This window comes from Mesoplodon bidens (assembly GCF_964165515.1).
Source record: "Mesoplodon bidens genome assembly, chromosome: 16".
NCBI classification, from domain to species: domain Eukaryota; kingdom Metazoa; phylum Chordata; class Mammalia; order Artiodactyla; family Ziphiidae; genus Mesoplodon; species Mesoplodon bidens.
The window spans coordinates 69,990,743-70,015,661 of NC_138173.1; the positions used below are offsets into that span (position 1 = coordinate 69,990,743).

At 50.7% G+C, this 24,919-nt stretch overlaps 2 protein-coding genes across 3 annotated transcripts in view; one reads left to right on the forward strand and one right to left on the reverse strand.

The window, feature by feature from the left end:
- TG (thyroglobulin) overlaps positions 1-24,919 on the forward strand; it is a gene marked incomplete at its 5' end in the record, with an annotated part of 239,511 nt that overhangs the window by 125,680 nt on the left and 88,912 nt on the right. Inside the window, 4 exons of the mRNA XM_081258080.1 lie at positions 2,729-2,948; positions 4,544-4,637; positions 7,139-7,298; positions 15,757-15,959. Coding sequence (XP_081114206.1) covers positions 2,729-2,948; positions 4,544-4,637; positions 7,139-7,298; positions 15,757-15,959 — 677 coding nt within the window. The remainder of the gene's footprint in view (positions 1-2,728; positions 2,949-4,543; positions 4,638-7,138; positions 7,299-15,756; positions 15,960-24,919) is intronic.
- The window catches only part of SLA (Src like adaptor), a 34,343-nt gene continuing 31,117 nt past the window's right edge, over positions 21,694-24,919 (reverse strand). For both annotated transcript variants that reach the window (XM_081258082.1, XM_081258081.1), the window contains 2 exons: positions 24,584-24,716; positions 21,694-23,690 (listed from right to left, as the gene is read on the reverse strand). In XM_081258082.1, the coding sequence (XP_081114208.1) occupies positions 23,477-23,690; positions 24,584-24,716 (347 nt within the window). In that variant the 3' untranslated portion in view covers positions 21,694-23,476. The remainder of the gene's footprint in view (positions 23,691-24,583; positions 24,717-24,919) is intronic.

Genomic DNA, 24,919 nt, shown 5'->3' on the forward strand with positions numbered 1-24,919 from the left:
TCTCCTCTGCCCCTCCTCCACCTCAGCCTTTAGATCCAGAGAGGGTCCCCAGGGCTGGGAGCACTTTGATTCCTATAAACTGAGGTCTTGGGCCCTTAATCTCAAGGCTTGTCTTCTCTCAGGACGTTTATATCATTCAGTGAGTTAGATAGATTTCATCCATAGTGTAGCTAATCTGCATGGTAGTCCTGCTGAGGATTGCCTTCACTCTGAGGTCTGAGTTCTGTAAAACAAATACGACTGCTTCTCTCCTAATTCTGTGTGTCTCAAATTCAATGTGAAATGCTCACTTTCCAGCAGAAGATGCATGCCCATATTTATCTACAGAGATGTTATTTGTTTGCACCTAATGTATACGTAGAGCTACAGATAACTTTCTTAATCCAGATAGTCACAGGGCCTAAATATGTGGGTATTCTGAAAAGAATCCACATTTCTGCAAAAGATTCCAAAGGGAGAAATGCACATCAAACATTTTCCCCATGTTGGATCTCTTTCAGTCTGGGATTCACTGGGCAGCCTCTGGAGGGAGGCTTAAATACCACCATCTGTGGGAAAGCAGGCTTGCCTTCCCTCGAAATTCTTTAGCTTTTACATTTTCTGTCTTCGCTCCCTGCTTCAGATGCTGCCACATTGGTGAAATGTGGCTGTTTCCTGCAGAGCTGACCTCAGATGGTTTGCTACTTTAGCGCCCACAGTCCTGAAGGCTGGCCCGAGAGCCTGTGATTTGCAATTGAAACAGGAAATCTCGTGAGAAGGAAAGAACCGTGGGAGTGAGCGCCGTCATGATTTGTGATCAAGGCCGGATTACAATCGGCAAATGCTTCCTTCCATCCTGAGTTTCCATTTTGAGTTCTAACTCACATGCCAGTGTTTATGCAACAGAGAAGTTTTCACTCACTGTTTCCTTCCTCCCTCCCTCCCTCCCTCTTTCTCATTCACTCATTCATGTGTTGATCTCCTGTCATCTGCCAGGCACTGGGCTTGGGACATGACAGGCGTTGTGTTATTTATTCCTAACATCTTTGCATTGTAGGGACTGCTACTGTTCCTATTTTGCAGATGGGAAAATTGAGGATGAGAAGAATTATAGAGGTTTTCTAAAGTAGCTGGTCCATAACACAAAACACAGACCTGCTGGACTCCTCAGACCATCCATTGTTTCCTCCTCACCACATCGACCCTCAGTGGCCTGGAAGTCATGAAAGCACATCACGCCAGGGAGTCTCGGCCCCAGCACCACTGACATCTGGGACCAGAAGGCTCATTGTGGGGACCTACCTTCTCTATTGCAGGATGGTTAGCAGCTTCTCTGGCCTCTACCTATGAGATGCCAGTAGCTAGTATCTCTCCCCAACCCTTATGACAACGAAAAACATCTCCAGACATTGTCAAATGTTTCCTGGGGTCAAAACCACCTCTAATTGAACCACTGCATGGCACCAAGCTTTTGAGGAATGGATAGACTTCCGCCTGTCCGCCTGTCTGTCTGTCTGCCTCCTCTCCCAGGCTCAACATGATGGAAATAATAAGAGACCCCCTGCTTGACACACACACACACACACACTCACACACACACACACACAGACACACACACACACACAGAATCTCTTCACCAGTGTTGGTTTCCTCCGTGCAAGGCCCTAAGGCCTGTGGGGAACCAGGCACAGGCCTGTCTTAAGTCCCTGAAAATGGCATCTGGCACTGAGCCGGGGCCCAGCAGAAGTTTATTGAACCAGTGAATGAATGTGAGAAATAGTGGAGGGGACAAGATAGGGCTGAAGAAAGGCTGATGAGCGTCTGGAGGTTATAGCACTGCAGGGGGAGCGGAAGGCCTGTGGAGCACAGTGCAGGGCGGCCGGCAGCACCAGCGCGAACTCATAGACCGGGTGGGATCCGGACCTGCGCAAGGCGGAATGGGCGCTGCAGACCTGGGCCGAGGCCTGGCCTCGACCCTCTGTGAACCTCTGACCCTGTGGTCAGAGTTGGGGCTCGGAAAAGTATAGCTTTGAATCCTACATCACTTTGAAGTCCTGACAGCTGCCCACCCCCAGACTCTAAACCTATTTCCTCACCAGTGAAATACAGGTACCGGGTCTGCAGTGCCTTAGCTGCAATTCTGAAATCCAAACACTCTAAAAGTCAGAAAAAAAAATGTTTTTGTAAGTTGGTGACAAACTTGTCTGGTGGCAACATCTGACCTGAAGTGACCGAAGAAACGATATTATGTGTTCGTCCCTCTTAGTAGGAAAAACCTATACATGTCATCTCAGAAGTAACTGGTGTGTCTGTTGATGGGTCTCAACTCCACACCCCCCTGGAGGATTGAGCCTTGCACGTTCTGTGCCCCTCTGTTCTTTTTAAAATCCAAATAATTCAGAATTGTGGTAACATCTGGCCCCAGGGTGCTGAGTCAGGGGCTGTGGGCCTGGGTCATCTCTCTCGGAAGAACTTGAGATGGCACATCTGGGGAGGGATTGCAGTGCCGGGGGAAGATCAGGTGTCTTTCCTGGGTTTCTTTTCTTTCTTTCTTTTTTTTTTTTTTTTCCACATTGAACACTAACATGGCTAGACTTAAGCTATTGGGACCTGAATGAATAACTAACATTTTGTTTTGTAATACAGAAAGCAGTGTTCGGGCTTTTAGATTTGTTTCTTAAAGTATATTCGGAATCCCTGTGACTAGAGCACCAGCTGCTCTCTCTCTCTCTCTCTCCCCCCACCCCAGACGTCCCTCTGCTCGGCTTTGGGACATCCACACCTTCTGTGACCATCACCACCCACGGCCGGCTGCTGGGCCGGTCCCAGGCCATCCAGGTGGGCACTTCGTGGAAGCAAGTGGACCAGTTCCTGGGAGTTCCGTATGCCACCCCACCCCTGGCGGGAAGCCGCTTCCGGGCCCCGGAGCCCTTGAACTGGACAGGGTCCTGGGATGCCACCAAGCCACGGTAAGGGTGGAGTGGAGTACATTTTAGGGGATGCCCAGGGAGGCCCTCTCCCATTCTAAGCCTTCAAAATGAGGCTTGATGACAGAGCAGTGCGTTCGAATTTGAGCCATGCGTGGAGCGGGGGTTATATGTGTTAAGATGGTGTCGAGTGCTTTAACACATAAACTCCCACTTGTCGGTGCCTTAACACTGTCTTGGCCCCGCACAGTCCCTCTGGTGATGGAGGGGCAGGTGGGCTTTGCTCCATGCAGTAATGCGGGCACCCAGGCTGATGTGCCTTCTTCAGCACAAACCTTCTAAGGTTCCTTCTAGGAGCCTTCCTTGACTTTGCATCCAGGAAAGAGAGGCTGTGGAATAGTCTGCAGGGGAGGTTTCCATGGGCCACAGCTGCAGGTGGGGCATGCATTCGTCATGTGCCTCAGTGTGACGGTGACCAGGACTCAGCCTCCCAGCCACTTCTGACTTCAGTGGGGCTGGGAAGTAAGCAGAGAAGGCAAAACACGTGAGCTAGTGAAAAAATAATTTAAAAGGACTTTGATTCCCCCAACAGGAACAATATTGAAAGGAATTTTCAAAAAAGGGGAAAAAGTGGAATATCTTATTTTCCTTCGTCATCAACTGCTTTCAGTTTTGCCCATCCCCTCGCATGCATATACCACTATAAAGAGTTGACAGACTGGGTGTGACTTTGTGATTCTTCTAACTAAAGCACGTTCAGAGAGTCTGTGGAAGGAGCACCCATGTCTCCCTCTCCCATCCCCACGGCCTTTCCCTTCCCACAGGGGTCCACAGATCTGTCTCAAGGCAACCGTATTCTCCCTGTCCATCGCTCCCACGGCTGGCTGCTGGGCAGGTCTACAGGCCCAGGGCCAGATAGAGGGGTGGGCAGGAGGCTCTGGACTGCTCCAGGCAAGCAACAATGGAGGCTTAAACTAGGACAGTGGCAGAAAGATGCAGAAAGTCATGAATAAGTCTCCACCATTGGGCAACCAGAGAAACAAATATGGACTAATTAGAATACTTTAGCGTGTTAGGATACACCCATTTGACAGATGAGGTGGTTGAGGCTTTTGAGTGGAGAGTAGTTGGAGAGCTAGGTTCATCAGAGCCCAGTGCTAACAAGGCCTGGGCGGGTAACCATCATGCCTCCATGAGATGTGTCCCAGATGCAGTCTCAGCTCTTATGCCAGGAGATGTTCCAACTGGCACACTTGGACTCTGTACTGATGTAGAAAACAGGTTGGGACACCTCATCCCAGCAGGTCTGCTCACTTGGAGCCAGGAAGGGCCCAGGTTGCAGGTGACACACATTTTCCTCTTTATCTGGGCATCCTTCTCTCTGGGCCAGCCCTCTGTTCCCGTAGGATGTTCCTCAGGCCCGTGGTAGAGAGAGGGATGGGCATGCTGCTGTTTCCACCATTTACTCACCAATCCCATTAACCGTTTCCTGAAGCTGCCTAATTGCTGGTGGGCCGCCGGGCTTTTGGAATGGGGCAGTGGGCTCTGCCACCGCTGACGGGAAGGGGGCTGGGACTTGTCGCTTTGGTTGTTTTCCCTGCAAGTCATGCCTTCTGTCTGTCTGTCTCTACCTGCAGGGCCAGTTGCTGGCAACCAGGCGCCAGGACGCCTTCGTCCCCCGGGGTCAGCGAGGACTGCCTGTATCTCAACGTGTTTGTCCCCCAGAGCGTGGTGAGTGCTGCAGCCCTGAAAACTATGTTTGCCCTGAAAACTGCCCCATTAGAAATCCCCAGCCCCAGAGTGGCCAGCACGGTCCGCCCTGCGCTCTCCTGGTGGGTTCTTGGCTTCCTGAGGCCTGAGTGGCTGAGAGCAAGCCTGGGTCCCCCACGGCCTCACCTGATCTCCCGCGTGGGAGCACGTGCATGGCTATCCTGCTCCGGCCCTCTAAGAAGTATTCCTAAAGCGCCAGTCACAGGAGGGGCTATTCTCAGTGGGAGGAGCAGAAATAAACAGATAAGCAGATAAATATTGGACAACTGTGGTATTGATATGGTTGTGAAGAAAAACACAGCAGGGGAGGAGACGGAGTGACAGGAGGAGTGAGGTAGGTGGTGATCAGGAGGGCCCGCCTGGGCAGGGGTGCGGACGAGGTGGGGTGAGAGCCACGCCGGCAGGTGAGGGCCAGCCGCTGATGCAGGGCCCCCTGGAAGGCCGCGGGCTGGGGAAGTGTGGAGCTGGATCAAAGTAATCCGCAAATGAGGAAACCAGCGGCTCTTCTTGGAGAGACCCTTGGAGAGACCCCCCTAGGGGGTATTTCATTCCACGTGGTCTCTCATTTGAGGCAGTTCTAGAGGGTGAGGTTTGGGAGGTGACCCTGACTTTGGTTAGGTCCTGTTTTGAAGGCTGTATCTGCGTACGTAGAAGCTATGATCCTGATGTTGAGTGTTTGAGTTTCCTGTTTGGGGGGAAGGGTCCGAGCTCATGAGAGAAAACAGAACTGATAAGCCTTAGGAAACATGAGTTTCTGGTGACGCCAACCCTGACTGACAGATCCCGTGGTACGTGTGACTGTGCCACCGCTTCCTGTTCCCCTAGTTTACCAGCAGTGAGAGGCAGTGTACTTTGGAGGTTTGGTCACAGCAAGCTGACCTGAGTAAGCTTTGGAACAAGGGCACCTAAATGTACAGGCTCTCCTGGGCTGCATGAATGGAAGTATTCTCTCTTGCTTGTGTGCTACTCAATAAAAATAACTCAGGGTACTTTGAGGAGGGGGATACAGGGCCTGTCCCTGACCTCTCTGGTTGCCCACAGCAGATGAAACCAAGGCCACCTGAGCTGGCCTTTTTCTATGGCATTTAAAAGGCCACCTACTGGAAGAATCAACAAGCCCACCAAGTGGTGACACCTACGAGGAGTGTCCCAGAGGGAGGGAGGGGGGCTGGGGTCAGAATTCTGCTCGGTCCCTTCCTCTCTGTAGATGTTTCAAGAAGCCACTTCACTGCTCTGAGCCTCTGTTTTCACACCTGTAGAATGGGGGTGCTTAGAGTCATCTACCTTGTGAGGTGGAAGCTCTGATCAGACGTTCTAGGTGAGCACACTTAGCACAGAACCCACCCGGGCAGGTCCTTGGTCAGTGTTTGCTGTTGGTGTCGGAGCCCAGGGCACATGGAGTAGAGAAGTCACAGCCCAGGGATTCAGGGCCTGAGTGAGCAAGAGCCACCTGGGGCCTTGCATTCACCATGGCCTGGGGCGGGGTGTCAGATCCCCTAGATGGAACACAATATTCTGATAGGAAGGGGTCAACCTGGGTTCAGATCCCAGCTCTGCTACTCGTAGCCATGCGATCTGAGGCAGGCTATTTAACATCAGCAAGCCTCTGCTTCCTCATCGGTAAAATGGGAGTAACGACAACACGCCAACCTCACGGAGCTGTTTGAGGACCGAATAACTGACACACGCAAATAGTCAGCATGGTGCCTGGCGCTCAGTCGGGCTTAACAAAGGTGGCTCTGTGTTAACAAGATGGGGTTCCAGGCACGGTGACCAAACTCAAGGACTCCCCAAGGAGGACACAGAACCGTCTTCCAGAATAAACGGGGGCCAGGAGCTGGGCTGCTGGGAGACCACGTGGCTGCATGAGACAGGTCCCCGGCTCACTTGGCAGCATGGGCAACGTGTCTGCACTTTTTATGGCACTCAGGGTCCTCATCCGGGAGATGGGTTTTGCTCCTTTGCTCAGTCTGCTCTATCAAAGTACCACAGACTGGGAGGCTGAAACCACAGAAGTGTATTTTCTCATGATTTTGAAAGCCGGAAGTCCAAGATCAAAATGTCTACAGGGTTGTTTCCTACCGAGGCCACTCTCCTTGGCTCGTAGATGGTCATCTTCTCCTCCCTGTGTCTCCACAGGCCTCTCCTCTGTGTGCATCTGTGTCTAAATGTCTTCTCTGTATGAGGACGCCCGTCCTACTGGATTAGGGCCATGTCGTTACAGGACTTGTCTCCAAACACAGTTGCAGTCTGAGGCAGCCAGGGTTAGGGCTTCAAGATGTGAATTTGGGGGGCACACAATTCAGCCCCTAACTGAGACTAAATATGCCTACAGGGCAGAGGTGAAGGAACAGTCGTGCGTCGCCTCACAGCTGGGCACCTGCATGGGGAAGGCGCCCTCACCAAGCTCTGGGGGGTGAGAGTGGCCGCCTGGAGCTCCCACATGTCTCCAATCCCTACAGGCCCCCAACGTGTCTGTGCTGGTGTTCTTCCACAACGCCGCAGAGGGCAGGGCCAGCAGGGGCCAGCCGGCCGTGGACGGCTCCTTCTTGGCTGCTGTTGGCAACCTCATCGTGGTCACCGCCAGCTACCGAGTGGGCATCTTTGGCTTCCTGAGTTCCGGTGAGTTGCTGGCGTTGGTGGGGACTGCTGACCTCCTGAGCCGGGTGTGTTCTTTGTGTGCGTTTAGTCCTTTCTTCCCAAAGCCCCATCCTTCCCGTCCCGCAGCCCTCCTCCAGCCCACTGAGCAGGGAGTGGTATGACCAGTGCGTCCGCGAGACCCTCCAGCCATGCTGATGCCCATAGATGACAGTCACAGTTACTACCGATTACACTTACCACGTGTCTGAAGCTGTCCCAAGTACGTGTCTCGTCTTGTGATGTATCTGTGTGTGCACGTGTGTGAACCGAGACCCCAGAGGGCTAGACCCTGGCTCAAGCTCACGTGGTCCGGAATGAGCAGAGGTAGGGTTCACCACTCAGGGTCGACCTGCCCTGGAGACTCTAAGGCGCGGATCAGAGCTCTCGGGCCCTCAGGAAGCCATTGACTGGAGTGAGGGCTGCATAGACAACGATGTCTGATTCCCCTTGAATTCCAGCATCACTTGGGACCATCCAGCCTGTCCCCTATCCAGTCACAGATGCCTTTATCACTCCGGTTATGCCCTCCACCTTCCCCACCAGCCCACAGGGCAGAACTGAGGCTTGGACCAATCCCAGCATCATCCACCCACGTCCCTTCCTCCATCTCCCCAACCCCCAGTGGTAGGGCAGTTGTTTGACAGGCAGACGTGGCAGAGGGCAGACACGCTGGTCTGGGAATCTGAAGAGCCAAGGGTTGTCTGGGTGACCTTGGAGAAAACCCTTCCTTCCTCCAAGTCTCAGTTTTCTCCTCTGTACAATGGGAATAATTTTACCCAGCTTCCAAAGTCACTGTGAGGCTCCAGTGATATGCTACATGTGAAGGGGCTTTAGAGGCTGTGATGGGCTTTACAAGTCCTCAAGGAGAGGCACCTAGCAGCATCTCTGTTCTCCGGGGATCTCACTTAGGACCTGGAATGTCTTGCCTGCTGAGTATGGCTGGGTGGGTGGGAGGTGGCCTGGCGGGAATGACGGACTCCTCTAGATTGTGGCCAAGTAGCGCAGGCGTCCTGCGTGAGCAGAAGCCAGGCAGTGCTGGGGAATGAGGGCAGGGTGGACCACGTGGCAGGAGGCCTTGAGTGTCATAAAGAAGATTCTTCGTCTGCACAACAGACGTGAAACAGGGAACAAGTTAAGGCAACATGCGACCAGGTGCCAATGAGGGGAATGTGGATGATGAACAGATTCCAGACTTTCCTTCAGGGGTGCAGAGGGAGCTGCTGGAGCACTGAACGCCCTGCCCGGGTTTTCTGTCCTCTTTTCAAACACACGACTGACGATCTGTTAAATCAGGAGCTCCCTTCTCTAAAGAGACGGTGAAACTCAGAGCCCAGCCTGTGGGAGCCACTCAGGTGGAGCTTTTCACAGACAGGGCTGACTCTGGCTCAGAGTGTTTCCAGACAGAAGAGAGCGAATTTCCATATGCCATCCCTCCGTGAGGGGGCGGGGATTGTGACTTCATGGGCTGTGATCTTATGGAGAATTCTGTGGGCTTCCGGGAAGAGGAACTCATTGCTGCTGCCGGCGAGGCAGAGTCCGGGGTTGGAACACTTCCAGAACACCCACACCATCTCACTCCTGACGTGCAACCCTGCCTGTTCCTTGTGCTTAAAGCAAAGCTGTCAGCAAGAGAGAAGGAGGGTTACCCTCCCCCACCGCCCATCTCCACCAGACATCTTTCCTGGGTGACGTCATTTCAGTCTCCAGGCACCTCGGCGAGGTCAGCCCTGTGCGGTCATGTCATAGAGGAAACGAGGAGGCTCAGAGAGGTTAAGGGACTTTATGCCCCGCAGCCGTGAGTTAAATTTAATGTCACACTGGGCGTTGAATCCCGTGGATGAAACACTAAGAAGAAATAATGATAGCTTGCTCCCTCGATGTTTTCGGTTTTATTGTTGTTGTTGTTGTTGTTGTTTTTGCAACTTTCACAATCTCTTTTAATTCGGGACAGTTTTAAAATATCTTTAACATATAATTTGAGTGTTCAAGGAAATAGGGAAAGGAGAAGAATGTTAACTTAGTTGTTTTCACAAATATAATCTCTTTTAAAACTGAAAAAGAAACCCAGCTATCTAAAGTTGACATGTCTGGAAAAGTTATCTGTGCCACTCCCTCTCCCTCCCAAAGAAAAGAAAACTCCTCAGAGAGAATTGCTTCCCCTTAAAGTTGCACATTTAAAACTGGGGTTCCAGGAGATTCCATGGTGTTTGCCTTCCTGTTTACGTGTGTTGTCTGTGTAAGGGTCCTCTCAAGAATTTGTGGTGTTTCTTCTATTTCTTAAGCTGGGTGGTGGGTTAATGTGTTTGCTTTTTTTCTCGTGCTTTATATATAGTGCTTATATAGCATATATGATATATGATTCATATAAGGGCAAGCTATTTCTTAAAAAGTGGGGATATATATATACGTATAACTGATTCACTTTGCTGTACAGCAGAAACTAATGTGATACTGTAAAGCAACTATACTCCAATAAAAATTAATTTAAAAAAATGAATGTAGGAGACGGGATACAGAGGAAGAAAGAAGAAAGAACAATACTTAGAAGTTAATGTTAAAGATTGAGAATAGGTATCATTTTAAAAAATAGCTTACTCTCCCTTGATGTTTAGAAATGCCCTACAGATTCCTCATTCTTCTGTATACAGAGAGGATCAGGTTTGTTTTTTTTTTCTTTTCCGGTGTGCGGGCCTCTCACTGCTGTGGCCTCTCCCGTTGCGGAGCACAGGCTCCGGACGCGCAGGCTCAGCGGCCATGGCTCACGGGCCCAGCCGCTCTGCGGCACGTGGGATCTTCCCGGACCGGGGCATGAACCCGTGTCCCCTGCATCGGCAGGCGGACTCTCAACCACTGCGCCACCAGGGAAGCCCAGGATTAGTGTTTTAATTCGTTTAGCCTCAGGCGGCTTTTCTTTGCTTTATTCTGGAGACCTCCTGGTACTTCCCACATTCTAGAGCTTTAACATCTCTTACCTGGAGCTCCTTGCAGTTCAGCCCCTAGGGGAGCCATCAGTCAATCAAGAAACTGAGACCCAGAGAGTGGCCGCCAGGGCCGGTGGGTGGAGGGGCAGCAGCACTAGGACACACACAGGCTTCCTGGCCGCAGACGACCGCCTCCCGCTGACACTGAGCGTCCCCCTCCCGCTGACACTGAGCGTCCCACGGCAAGGTTCCCGGCGGAGATGGTGAGCACTCACAGCGGAGGGAGGAAAGAGCAGGGGTGCCATTCAGCTAAGCCCCCAATAACCTTCCAACACAAATACACCATCCCTTTCCCATTAAAAAAAATATATAGGGAATTCCTGGGCGGTCCAGTGGTTAGGACTCGGCGCTTTCACTGCCGAGGGCGCAGGTTCAATCCCTGGTCGGGGAACTAAGATTCCACAAGATGAGTGGCACGGCCAAAAAAAAAAAGAAAAAAAGAAAAGAAATATATACATATATGTAATAGATTTCATTATTTAGATGGTTTTAAGTTTACAGAATAATTTGAGCATAAATTACAGAGTTCCCATATGCTGCGTCCTCCCCTGCCTCAGTTTCCCCTGTTGTTAACGTCCCGCATTGGTGCCACACATTTGTTACACTCCATGAGCCCACAGGGGTATGTTAGTGTTGACTAAAGTCCATATTCTACAGCAGGGCTCACTCTTTGTGTTGTACATTCTGTGGGTTTTGACAAACACATCATGACGCGTGTCCACCAATCACACAGAATAGTTTCACCGCCCGCCCTGAGGCTTCCCTGCGCTCCACCTACTCATCCCTCCTCCTTTCCATTTTAAATAGTTGGAAACTGCGGTTCAGGACAGGTCTGGAAAGAGCTGGGCGACTTCAAGTGCCAGCCCCAGACTGGTGTCCTGCGCAGTGCACAGGATTTGCACCCGCGAAGAACAAGGTCCAGGAGCAGCTCCTCACTCCATGGGGCTCCGGGGCTCTGGCGGGTCCCTCGGTCCCTCCCTCCCTCCCTCAGCATCCCATCCCATCCCACGCTGCCCGTCTCTCAGGAGATCAAGCATGTGAAGGCAAACACCGGGAACCTTGCTGGCACCTTGCAGGGGCTCCCGAGGGCTAATGCCCCTTTCCTTTCCCTGGCAGGGCCTCTCCAAGCCAGGGCTCTGCTGCAGCCATGTCCTGGCCCTGCATCTGGCCACCAGCAACTGCAGGCCCTGGCATTTACTGAGTTAGGCCAAGCTGCTGCTTCATGTACATCATCTCATGTGATAAATGTGTGCAGCATCTGCTGTTGTAGCCCAGAGTGAAGATAATCCCCCAAGAGCTCCAGACTCCAGAGGCACATTAAGAAAGGGATGGGAGAAAGCTGAAAACAGCAGCTCATGCCAGGCCTGTGGCCGACTAGACAAACCCGTGTTCTCTGCGAGAAACCCAGCAGTACTTAAAGGAGCACAATTCCTGATGAAGAGCAATTGGGAAGGAAGTGAGGGGGTTGGTGACGGGCCAGGGAGGCCCTCTCCCAGCCTGGACCCTGCCAGTGGGACAGACCCCAGGGCCGTGGGGCACAGTGATTATCCTTCTATCTCTGGCAAAGCAATGCAGCAAGGGCAACCCGGGCCAGTGGCGTGCAGGGTCAGAGGAGTGGGTCGGCCATGGCTCGCAGGCCCTCTGCAGGGTGTGGGAGCAGAGGAAGTGGGCTTTGGCCAGGGAGACAGACCGAAGTCCAGCCACGTAACACACCCATCACCCCGTCATCCCTGGGGCACTTGGAGCCTCCCCTCTGAGGGGGTCTGCTCCCCATCCTAACCAGAAAAACAGGCACAGAGTCCTGCCCCCATCACAGGTGTAATTTCTACTACTAAAGACAAGGCAGACCATGCAAAGGGCACCTGTGAGATAATGCTGGGACCTAAACCTGTTTCATTTTATTTAAGAAAAACCAAACAAATTCCAGGGTGCTTTATGCCAGGCATTGCACTGTTCTGTTCCTTTTACGAATATTAACAAATTCAATCATCATAACAACCTATTGAGGTTGGCACTATTATTATTCCATTTTACAGATGGGGAAAGTCAAGTCACATTAAGTAACTTGTCCAGGGCCCCGCACAGCTAATAGGTGTTGGAGTGGGACCTGTGCCCGGCTGGTCTGGCTCCATAACCTGCCTGCTAAGCCCACACACCATGAGGCCTTTTATTGATGGCCATCAACAAGAGCTGGGGGAGAACCCGCTGTGAGCCCAGCTAAGGAGCTTTAGAGGGACAGATGAAGAAATCAAACGAGCTAGCAAGAGCCGGTTAGACAATGAGGGAACAATCAAATGTTTGCTGGTGTGTTCTGACCAGAGAGGTGGGAGCGTGGATCTGCGGGGGCCCAGATGGGGAGCAGCACTGTCACACTGTCCGGACACCTTCCACTCACACCCGTCTCCCTCTTGGACTGTACACGCCTGGCCAGCAGAGAGCAGCCCTGTCCAGTTTCACACCCCCAGCAGCACTGCACGCCATGTGTTTGTGGCGGGGCTGAGCCAGGTGAGACGGAGGACCGGAGGATAAAGAGAACGGGGCTCAACCAAGGCCAGACTGCAGGGCGATGAACACGGGTGGTGAGCAGACCCCGAGGGCTGGACGAGGGCAGCTGTTAGAAAGTGAAGGGGACCCAGACTGTTCGGATGGGCTGAAGTCAAGCTTAGAGGAGCTGAAAAGCCAGGAAGGAGTTAGACAGGAATGAGGGAGTTATGAAGGCTTCCGAGCAGAGAAAGTTCCATAAATACTTAAATTTTTTTAATGAAAATAACACAGTGCCTTGCACACCATAGATTTTTCTGACAAATGTTTGTTGAATTGGATTGAAAGTTAGGACAAAGAGCTCTGAGTGTGCATTGGATTTAAGTGCCAACTGTATCTCAAATTTGCTTCTTGCACCTAAACAGACTCTTTCCCTCTCAAGTCTCAGGTTCCACCAGGGGAGGAAAGGGTTGAACTAGACCATCTCAGAGCAGCTAGGTGGCTGCTTTGTGTGCACGTCCCGGAGGGTGTCTGCTTCGAGGGCTAGGATCTTGCCTATCTTGCTCTCTGCACTACCCAGCGCAGCGCCTGGCATGAGGTGAAGCCCAGTTCAGACTTGCCTCCTGAATGCACCCTCATCTCCCACATCCTAGGGGTCTGTAGACCCCAGAATGTCAGCATTGTAAGTGAGAAGCTGGTACATGGGGAGTGAGAGTCAGGGACAGTGGCGTCCCTCCCTGTTGTCACTAGAAATGCAGGCCGTGGGCGTCACTTCCCAGACTGGGTCCTGTTCAGCTGGTGCCCGGCTTTCCTGCCCTCCCTCAGACCTTGGAAACAAAAGCACTCATCCTAACCAATGGAATGTGCGTGTAATCCAGAAAAGTCCGCAGAGAGGATGGTGCCAATGGCTTCACTAAACCCAGAACATAAAATGTATCTGAAGAAATTCTGAGTGTCTCCCCAGCTGGCAGAGTAATTCGTACCGTTATGTCCACTGAGCTGGTGTTCTCGTCAGCTTTGTGAACACCAGTTTGGGGAATCGGGTGCAAGGTCTTTCTATTTTTCCATTTGGGAATATGGGTTCTTTCTGATAGTTTTTCACCTGATGATGATTCGTGTTCATAATAACTGTAGTCGTTTCATTTACCTAACATTTCATAAGGACCTACTCTGTGCTTCTGGTTTTCATGGGGGGTAGAGTCTAGCAGGGAAGCCAGTGGTGACAAATACTTTGAAAGGGGCCCCTCACTTCCCCTGAGGGCTGCCTATGAGTTGATGGTGTAGCTAAGCCTTGGAGGATGACTGGGCCAGAGGAGGGAGTTAGAGAAGGTCAAGGCGAGAGGGGACAGCTCTGGGTGGAGGAAATCACATGTGCAAGCACAGGCATGGGGGAGGGCGGGGCTGGTGTGTTTGAGCCTCTGAGGGGAAGCCTGGGTGGTTGCAGCACAGGACGGGGGGGGGGGGACAAGGGAGACGCGGCCTCAGAGATGGGTGGCCTCGTCCCGGGGGGCTGTGAATGTGATAGAAGAACTGAAATGGTGTCCTAAGGACCATGGGATGAGAGGGGAGGTTTTACATAGGATGGGGCAGGGTGTGTGTGTGTGTGTGTGTGTGTGTGTGTGTGTGTGTGTGTCAGAGAGAGAGAGAATCAAGGTTCTAAGTTTAGAAGACCACTCTGGATGCGCCATGGAGAATTCACTGTAGGGAGGAATGTGTGGATACAGGAGGCCAAGGAGAAGCGTGGAGGAAAGGGGGTGGTGGTCAGTGGCGGGAGAGCCCACAGCAGCTGGGGAGGAAGGGGACGCAGCCGAAGGAGCAGTCGGGGAGACCCCCGCGAGGCCGTGCAGGAGCAGGGTGGGCGGTGCCGCGCTTGGAGGAGAAGGTAAGAAACTCTGCCGAGGCCGCTGGTGGGCGTGCTCAGGAGACTTAGAATCAACTCCCTTTGGGGCTGAATGGACTTGAGGTGCCCGTGAGACGGCCTCCTGGGGGAACTCGAGGGGCCCAGGCCTGGGAGAGTGCCCTGGGCTGTGGACACAGTCCCGAGAGTCGTCGGCACGTAGGCGGTGGTTGGAGCCACGGGTCCTGCTGGGGTTTCCTGGAAAGAAGCCAGAGACGAAGGGCATGAACCTCGGCTCAAACCAGAGCAGGCCTGGTGTTTCAGGGCAGTTAGCGGTGTAGACTGATAAAGAGGAGCCGTTGAATTCAGAGGATGCCGGAAGGGCCTGGGCGCGGCGTGTCCCAAATGCCAAGGGGAAGAGCATGCGTTGGCTCTATGGGGTTTTTTGTGTCTGAATCATTCGATTTAAAAAAACATGCTGAGCTTTTGATACATATTTACTGAATTCTATGAAAAAAAGAGAGATGGACTCAACTGAGTGCTGCATATGTGGTCATATACATGACTGTAGTCAAAAGGTGTGTGCTTTGGAAACAAGCAACAGGTTCAAATGACAATCAACAACAATCAAACAATGTAAGAAACTTGAATCGCAGCTCTGCCGCTGCTGCGAAGGTCATGGAAGGTAGTGGGAAGAGGTGGGACTGAGAGCCTCAGCCGGGCCTGGCCATCATTAGGGGGGAGGAGACACGGAGAGTCACGGGCAGTGGGGGGAGATGGGGGGCCAGAAGTTCAGCTCCTTCTCGTCGGATGCGCCAAGGCTGGGGTCTGAACGTGCACTGCTTCTCATGTGAGAAGCCGCCCTCTACGATGGAGCGGCCATGGCCCACAGAGGTGGAGGGACATGTCTGCGGTCTCCTAGCTGGCAAAGGCTGAAGCGAGAATCCGGGCCGGATGGGCCTGGTTCTGGAGCCCAGGCTCTTCCCACTGCCCCACTATATTGGGAAACCACAGTCCAGACCTATGTGGGCGGGAGCCCAGGCCCCCCACCGGCACCCCGTGCCTGGCTTACACAGCACGAGGATGGTTACATCCCAGGTTGCAGAATCACGGAGTGCTGAAGGTTTTCCTCTTTCTGAAGGGTCCGACGAGTTGAGCGGCAACTGGGGGCTGCTGGACCAGGTGGCGGCTCTGACCTGGGTGCAGACCCACATCGGAGCGTTTGGTGGGGACCCTCGGCGCGTGACACTGGCAGCAGACCGTGGCGGATCCGACGTGGCCAGCATCCACCTTCTAACTCCCAGGGCTGCAGATGCCAGACTCTTCCGCAGAGCCGTGCTGATGGTGAGTCGCCTGCCCTGCCTTCAGTCTTGCTGAAGGTGGTCCCTGCTTGACCCCGTTGGCTTCAGTTGCTTGGACTTGCTTTATCCTTTGTTCTGAGTGGGGGTCCTGCCCATGGCCATCTTTGCGTGTTCGTGTGAGCCAGGATGCTGCAGGGCTCCCCTGACCGCTGTCCACTCATATCTAAAATGTTAATAATTCTAGACAGGGAGGAGTTTCTGTTTCCTGGGAGTGCCTCATTAGGGCTTAATGGCAAGTCAAGGAGTGGCGGGCAGCTGGATCTGTCACAGAGCAACAAAGGTTTGGCCAACTTGTTTGCTGACTGGTGAAAGAAGGCAAAGAAGAGAACATAACACTCAGGATTCCACTGGACGGTCTGAAGTACCTGCTGAGTGATGATGATGATGGTGGTGATGATGGTGATGGTGATGATGGTGATGATGGTGATGATGATGATGGTGATGATGATGATGATGGTGATGATGATGATGGCGATGATGGCGATGATGATGATGATGATGATGATGATGATGATGGTGATGATGGTGATGGTGATGATGATGATGATGATGATGGTGATGATGGTGATGATGATGATGATGATGGTGATGATGGTGTTGATGATGATGGTGATGATGATGATGATGGTGATGATGATGATGATGGTGATGATGATGATGGTGATGATGACGATGATGGTGACGATGATGGTGATGATGGTGATGATGATGATGGTGATGATGGTGATGGTGATGGTGATGGTGATGATGACATGAGAATGTTGATAGTGACGGAATAATTATGATGGAGGAAACAACCTATTGACCACAGCATATGCTCTGATGGCTATTGTGTCACTGATTAGCTTCCAATGTTATTGAATGTCCAACTGGTGCCAGCTACTATGCTCAGTTTTGGAAATGCCATGCTAAATAATACATGTCCTAGTTCTCAGGAAGCTTGTAGTTTACTGGAGAAAGAGGTGACAAACACTTAAAGCAGATATTTAAAAGAACATCTTAGAGCAGCTCAGAGAGAAGCTCCCAATCAAACTCAGGGGAAAGAGGGAATGTCCCAGAATGCCTCCTGAGAGAGAGACTGTGCCAGCTGATGTTGAAGGCTGTGTAGGCACGTAACCAGAGTCCTGGCACCAAGGGAAAGTTTGGCTCTTTGCTGGGATCTGCCCATGATGCAGTGCAGCTGGAGGACCGGGTCTGCGTGGACAGTGGTGTGGAGGCAGAGAGCAGCCAGCCTGCACTAAATGCCCCAGGTGTTATCCTGAGTTCATGGGAGCCTTCAATGTCTTTTGTGTGTCTGCTGGTTTGGTTTCCCGTTTTAACCAGTACTAAGTGTACAATTCACTGGCATTGAGTACATTACAATGTAGTGCAACCATCAGCATGAATTGTCACCAGCACTTTTTCATCATCCTAAACAAAGACTCTGTACCTATTAAACACTAACTCCCCATTCTCCTTTCCTCCCAGCCCCTGGCAACTGCTATTCTACTTTCTGTGTCTGTGAATTTGCCCACTCTAATATGAATTTACCTCATGTTAGTGGAATCCTATAAGATCTGTCCTTTTGTAACTGCCTTATTTCACTTAGCATAGTGTCCTCAAGCTTCAACCACGTTGTAGCATGCGTCGGAATTTCATTCCTTTTTAGTGCTGAATGATATTCCATTGTATGTGTACACCACGTTTTGTTTATCCATTAATCTATTGATTGATGTTTGGGTTGCTTCCCCCTTTTGGCTACTGGACATAGTGCTGCTATGAACACTCTCGTGCCATCAAAGGGTTTTAGGCAGGTGGGAAACTTGCTTAGACTCGCCTTCAGGAAGACTTCTCTTAGAGCTCGGCGGAGGATGCGTGTAAGAGGGGCAGTGCTGGAGGAAGAGAAAGCAATGAGGAGACTACTAAGTGACACAAAGGAAGGTACAAAGGAGAACCACTGAGGCCAGTGCCATGGACCTGCTGGCGATTCTAAGGCCATCAAACCACATCTAGCTCTCTCTAGCCTTCCCAGGCTCCAAACCTGTGATCATAAGCAGGGTGGAGAAGTGTCACTGTTTGGGCACAACTGAGGCGGCCTCAGCATCGTCACTGTCCCTGACAGGGAGCAGGGCCTCCTGCCACTTCGTCTCTCCCCTCAGCCACGGGAGCCTTCTAGCACTCCTTGAAGGCTCCCTGCACTATCCTGCCTCTTACTGGCGGTTTCCTGTGCGTGGATTCCTTTTCTCCCATCTTCCTCTTTGCCCGGCCTACTCGTCTTTCAGGGGCTCCTTCCAGACTTCCCAGCCTCGAACCAGACCCTCTTCCTATGGCTGATGCCATCTGTAAATCTCGTACGGCATCTCTCCTGCTTCCCCACCGGCACATAATTACTCCTACTGCCATGTGTGTCTCTCTTACAAGACTTTCAACTCCAGGACAGCCGGGGATGCCTGGCTCTCCACAGAGCCCGGGGCACCCAGCACTGCTGTCTTAGGGTCGCTGCTCCGTGATTAACATCCAGGCAGTAAAGGAGCTCATGAGCCTGGGAGGGGGGATGTCAAGGGACCCACAGGCTAGTCCACTTCTCGCCTTCCCACCTCTTTCTTGTGTTTCTCGTCCTTTGCTTCAGGTTTTCTTCAATCTGTCCCTTCATGCTTGGTGCATCTGAGTGGCAGGAGGCCTGAGCACAAACATCTTTCAGTTCCTGGTATTGAAAGCAGACCGTCCTGACTTTGAGTTGATCCTGAAGGGCTGCGTTGATTCCCTCAGGGCCTGCTCAGAAGCCAGACACTCAGTGGGACCCAGAGGACACCAAAAATACCTTCCAGTGGGCCCAGAAGGCAGAATTTTCCTTTTGAAAGCTCTGGAGGGTTTAGATGTTTAGGGAATTTCAAAAATGAATCTGTTTTAACAAATGGTAGTGTATTTAAAAATAATCCCTCCGTCTGTTTTAGTCATTTAGAGGCAGCTTTTTACAACTGCTCCCTGCAGTTTTGGGGGATGCATGTGAAATTATTTGGGAATGAGAGAATTAAAATACTTCAGGATATTAGCAGTTCTTCAATGTGCTCTCTACCAACAGATGTTTGGGGGAATGAATGTGAGTTGGTGCTATATTCTTGGATAAAATCTTCAGTCCTTCTACAAATCTTGGGACCAGAACTGTTGAAATTTGGACGAGACAGACTCCTGTGATAATTAATAACTTATATTTATTTGTTTAGCATGTTTGGGACCATAAGTCACTTCCAATATATTACCTCATAGATTCCTCACATTAATTTGCCAGGGACATTTATTTTATTTCTAATCTAGACAAAAGAAAGCCAAGGCTCAGAGATGTTTAGTGACCCGCTAAAGAACACACAGTAAAGAAGGAGCTGCATTAGGGGTTGGAAGCTGAAGCCAAATCCTGTGTTCTTCTACACTGTGAAGCTCCTTCTCCAAGAGCCTGTGACTCATTCGGGGTCTCAATGGGTCAGAGGAAGAGTGCAGGCCTAGGATCAGACAAGCCGGAATTAAGATGCTGGCCTTGGGTAAAACACTTTACCACTGCCTTCTTCATGGATAAAATAGGTGTGATTAATTCTGTCTCCCACGGGCTCACGCAGTCACGATATAAGGTTTGTAAAGTGCCCTGCACACTGTGGGAACTCAAGGAACCCGAGCTCCCCCATGTCCCATGCCAAGCGAAGGCAACTCCAGGCAAAAGCAGATCCTGAGTGTTTCACCTGCCCTGGGGGCCAGGTTGAAAAAGGAAGAGGGGAGCCATATTGCCAGCCTGAATTCTGTGGCACTGACCCCTTGGCCAGTTTTAAGAGAAGGCAGAGGAGGTCACGTCCTCTGTGCTATGATTCTCAGGACCCAGAAGAAATTTCCATTGCTTTCCTTTGACATTGCCCCAATTCTGCATTCCTCCGAGTGAACTCCAGGCCTCAGAAACTGGCCTCAAGCTAAATTTTCCGGTCTCCTTTCCCACATGAGCCCTACAGTCAAGGCTCAGCAGCTCTGCCACCATTCCTAGAAAATGCTGTGCCTTCCTCTAGATCTTTCCAGGCTCTTCTGTGGTCAGCACGTCCTGTTTTCCACCTGGAAAATCACTCCACCCTTCAGGGCTCAGCCGAATGGGGCCTCTAAGCCTTTCTCCAGCTCTAAAACAGAAAGCATCTCACGGTGGTGAAGAGACTTCTACTTAACAATTTTTAGGAATCCCAACTTGTTTTCCATGCTTGTTAATTTTTCTAACACACCTTATTCCATTTCTGCTGGGACTCGGTGCTTGATTTGGTACGTGATTTATGCTCTTAGTAGCTCTTAGTATGGCCTTAACACTTAGCTCAGCTCCTGGTTCAAAGAGGGCACCTGAGACCATGCTGAGTCCATTAAACCAGCAGTGGTGGAGAGCAGGGGCTGCTGGTTTGGGCCCAAAGCACTGATTTTTCCTGTTTTCGTTCAGACCTCCGAGCCCTTGCCCCATTGCTTCCCTTAATCAAAACTGGCCTTGCTATTCACAGGCTTTGATGCTTCCATATATATTCTAGAATAAGTTTACGGATTTTTAAAAATATTCCTGATGGGAATTGGATTGTAGTTTCATGTAATTTTTCAAATCATTTCAGAAAAATATCTATGTTTTTAGGATGTTAGTTCTTATATCCATGGATCAGTTTAACCCCATAACCAGGAACATAGTATTTTTGTCTCCTTACGTCTTCTCATAGAGTTTTGAACTTTTCTCCATAAAAGTTTTGTAAAGTTATCTTGGGGCGAGACCTTGAGGCGAGACCCTACGTGAATGGTTTCATGTTTCCTATTTTACTTTCCAGTTGGGTGTAGCGGAAAAAGTTGGTTCCGCATTTGGCGAGCTTTCTTACCACCTCTAATATTTTGTCTGTTGGTTCCATTGGATTTTCTATGAAGTTATCTCATTATCTGCAAATCTTGGCGGGTTTATTTCTGTGTGCTTTGGAGCAAATACTCACCTGCTGTAACAAGGAGACCCATCATAAAAGTAGCTTAAATAACAAATGCGTTTCTTTTTTCTCCTCTTTCCCATAACGTTTCCCCAAGTGTGGAGTACAGGTATCTCATGATCTCTCGGGGGCCGGCTTCCTTCTAGGTGTTTCTCTGTCATCCCAGGGTCTTGCTGTCATCTGCAGGGCTGAGCCTGGGCTGCCAGGAATTGCAGACTGTGGGGAGGGGACGAAGGAGAGGAGAGCCACCCCTGCTGACGTGGGGAAGGAGGGGCACATCTCCCGGCTCCGCCCCACAGGGACCACCTCTGGTTTTCACTGCAATGGCCCCAGCACCCAGGACAGTGTCTGGTATTTAACAGATGTCCAAAAACATATTTGTAGAAAGAAATTCTTGGGAGAACCAACAGCAGAGGTATCAAAAGTAATTTGCAGGGGTGTCTAGGTGAGACAAAATTTTCATAACAATTGCTAAGAAATTGTTCTCTCCCTCGATCCCTGGACATCCACCTTCAAGTTGGATGAGGCACCCTCAAAAGTCATAAAACCCTGGTTTCTTAAGGCTGCACCTCAAGAAGAAACCAAGATACTAACCAGTGCGGGTTCGTCTCGTGTTCCCTGGTCTCCTCTCTCTCCAGCTGCAAGTTTATTTGAAAATTCGAAACCCACAGAGCTTCTGGACGAACCACCCACCAGCCTCACCCAGGAAGCTCTCCCCACTTTCCAAGAATTAAATATTCATTAGGTTTATTTTAATCAGGAATACATACATGATTTAGCAAAGGGTAATGCTTCCCACTTAGAAATCCCTCTGCCTCCGCCCCAAATGTTCCAACCACGTTAGTCACAACAGAAAACAATACAGAAGACGCTGTACACACAGGAGTTCACCAGGTCACCCTGACTTACGGCGGAAGTCGGTGTCCCCAGAGCTACATTCATTTCCCATACATTGGCTGGCTCTATAGAAACAGCCTTTGGGGAATGTTGAGGAAACCACAAGTGTCTTCTTGGATAAACACACTGGAATCTGATGATACGGAAAATCATGTAAGCGCGTGTGCACACACCACCAGCGCAGTGATCTCAGATGGACAGAATGCATATATACTGGACAGACAAACCTTTCCTGTTGGCAGCGCCCCTCCTCCCCCCGAATCCCTTTGCAACCGGGAAAATGGGTCACGGCGACATCTGCAGCCCCCTTCCTAACAGGATCTGGAGATAAAGGCTTCTCCTGCTCTAGAACTTTGCTATGGTTTCTCTTTCGTCTCTTAAAATTATGTTTGACAGAATTAAGCCACTCCAATTCCCATCTTTTCTAGAGCTGAGCATTTTTATTCATGTGGCTGCCAGACTCTTTTTAGGATAAGATATTGGATGCATTGTTCCTGTAGAACTTATCAGTTTCCTTTTTTCAAAAAATCCAACCATTCTCACTTATCCAGTCCAACCAACCGTTGCACTGTTTAAAGATCCAGCTGAAACATGAGCTCCAGGGTCACCCTTACCTGACCCCACTCCCACCCAAAGCTGTGAGCTGATTTCTGCTTTACAGCCCCCTTTCACAATATTTGTTTATACACTTTTCTCCCTGTCTACACTGCTGGGGCCTCTCTCTCTCTCTCAATCCATACACACACACACACACACACACACACACACACATATTTTTGACCTGTTACCTTACACAGAACTTAACACAGTGCCGCTTCTGGCAGTCACTATCATGAATGAGTAATTGATGCATTAATATAGACAAGAATCGCAGCACCCCAGAGAAGCTCTTCCTGTGCTGTGAGCCGTGGTTGGCGACCTCATGAAATCTTGCGCGGTGCCAGGCCTGCCCTCACGCTTTCCCCGTCAGCAGCCACCCCCCTCCCGCGTCACTCGTGGTCTCAGCAGAAGTAGGGAGGCCATCTGACTTCTGCACACGTACCTTTGGAACGAGAAGCCCAAAGGGATCTCCCCATTCAGGGCTCGTAAGGAAGGTTAGCATTTAGTGTCACTGAACTCCCTTAAAAAGAGAGGAGCTGTATCCCAGAGGTCTCTTTACAGATGGGTTACAAAAGTTCAATGCAGGAGATCAATTTGCAAACCCAGACTTTCTGCCAGGCCACAGTTTCTGGCTCATCTTCTTCTCAGGCTTTTCTCATTCACAAGTTTTCTTCAGGGACCTCAGAGTGAGTCCACCTGGGCGGTGTGTTGGAGCACGGTCCTCGGTTGGGCACGGTCCTGTGAGAGAACGTCTTTGTCTTTCCCACAAGTGCAGTGTGCACGTGCACACACGCAGGGCTCTTCTGAACCCTCGCCCGAAGATGCCAGGAGTCCACATTTTGCAATGTGCCTGATCAGATGCCAGGGAGGGGTTCCCTTTGTCGTGATGCAGATAGAGAAGGTGAGAGTTCAATTCTCCATGTGGCTTCTCTTGGCTTCTGGAAGATGTGGGGTTCCCCAGGAACCAGGAAACCATGCCTCTCTGCAAGATCCCAGGTGACAGTTTGAACCTCTGTTATTTTGGGCAAACACCATGGTGTCTGTTCTCGGGCTAGTCTTCAAAGTACGGCCTCGACGAGAAGAAAGAGCTCTTTCTTTTGCTTCCACTGTACATCAAAGAGACACTTTTCTTCTTTCGATCGAAGGAGGTGCTGTCATCCCCTGTCAGGGACAGGTATGAGGCGATGCTTTCCCGAAGGCCGTAGCTGAAAAGGGACTCATCCACACTGAGTGGGTTCTCAGCCCCCTCCGGGTCATCTTGCCGTCTGCAAGTGGGCAGAAATTGGACGGAGAAAGGGGCAAAAGAGAGGGACGTAGTGGGATGGAGGACAAAAGAATGAGAAAAGGTAGAAAAACAAATGAAGAGCCTGGTTAATATATATCTAACATTCTAATTCTGCTTCTTGCATTTGCGGCTGTGTAATCTTGGAGAAATCACTCAACCTCTCTGAACTGCCATTTCCTTGGATGGCTAAAACTTCCAACTATAAATTTTAATGAATATTCTTCATGATATTTACAAGGAGGAGCTGTTTCATTCATTTCCCAGGCAATTCTGATGACTGATTTTCTTTGAATTTACCAATGGGATGTCTGGATCGGTGTTTAATTAATAAGATAACCCCAACTACAGATAATCCCAGCTACAGATACCCCTAAAAATGCAGTAGCTGACAATCAAATAGAACAAATAAGGGAAGATTTTTTTTCCCTTAAAAAAATGAAGTTGCCTTAGGATTTTGCTTGTATGTTTACCTTCATGATTAAGTTTACAGTAATATTAACTTTGTACAAGATTGATTTGTGTGTTATTCTCTAGGATACTAACAATTAGAGAAAAGCAAGATGGTATCATTCAGCTAGAAACTATTCAGCTAACACCAAAGGAGGACTCAATAAATGTTTGCACAACTGCGGGGACTGAGGCCATGGCAGGGAGTTGCTAGGGCCATGCCACCCGGGGCATGAGGCCTGAGGCTGGGTCTGCCTCCCAGGGGACAGTGGGATTCCTGGGGTCTGTATCTGCTCAGAGAGAGGGTTTAGCAGGGCCAGCGGTAACTGGCCATGGTGTTCACATGCCAGGCTCACGTGCTGGTTTGGGGCTTACACGTTCATTCATGGAGGACACACACACACTCACACACACGCAGACACACACCTGGATGCCCTCTTCCAGTCGAAGGTCTTCTGGCGCAAGGTGACAGGTGCGTCGGGGGCCCTCACTGCCGGGGCAGCCGTGGTCTGAGTGAGGCAGGGTGTGGTCAGCACACAGCAGAGGCCGTCGGCCACCTCTGAGGAGGGAAGCAGAGAACCAGTCAGCGACTGTGGGATGCCCCGGCCAGTGTGGGGTGCAGAGCCCTGGATATTCACAAGGGGGGATGGAGGCTGAGATCTGAGAGGGGCTGAGAGTCACGTGCCCAGCTGTTGAAGAATTATTAACGTGTCCTGGGTACACACCGTGCCTAGCTTGCCACAAGTAAAGAGAAGGGTTTAG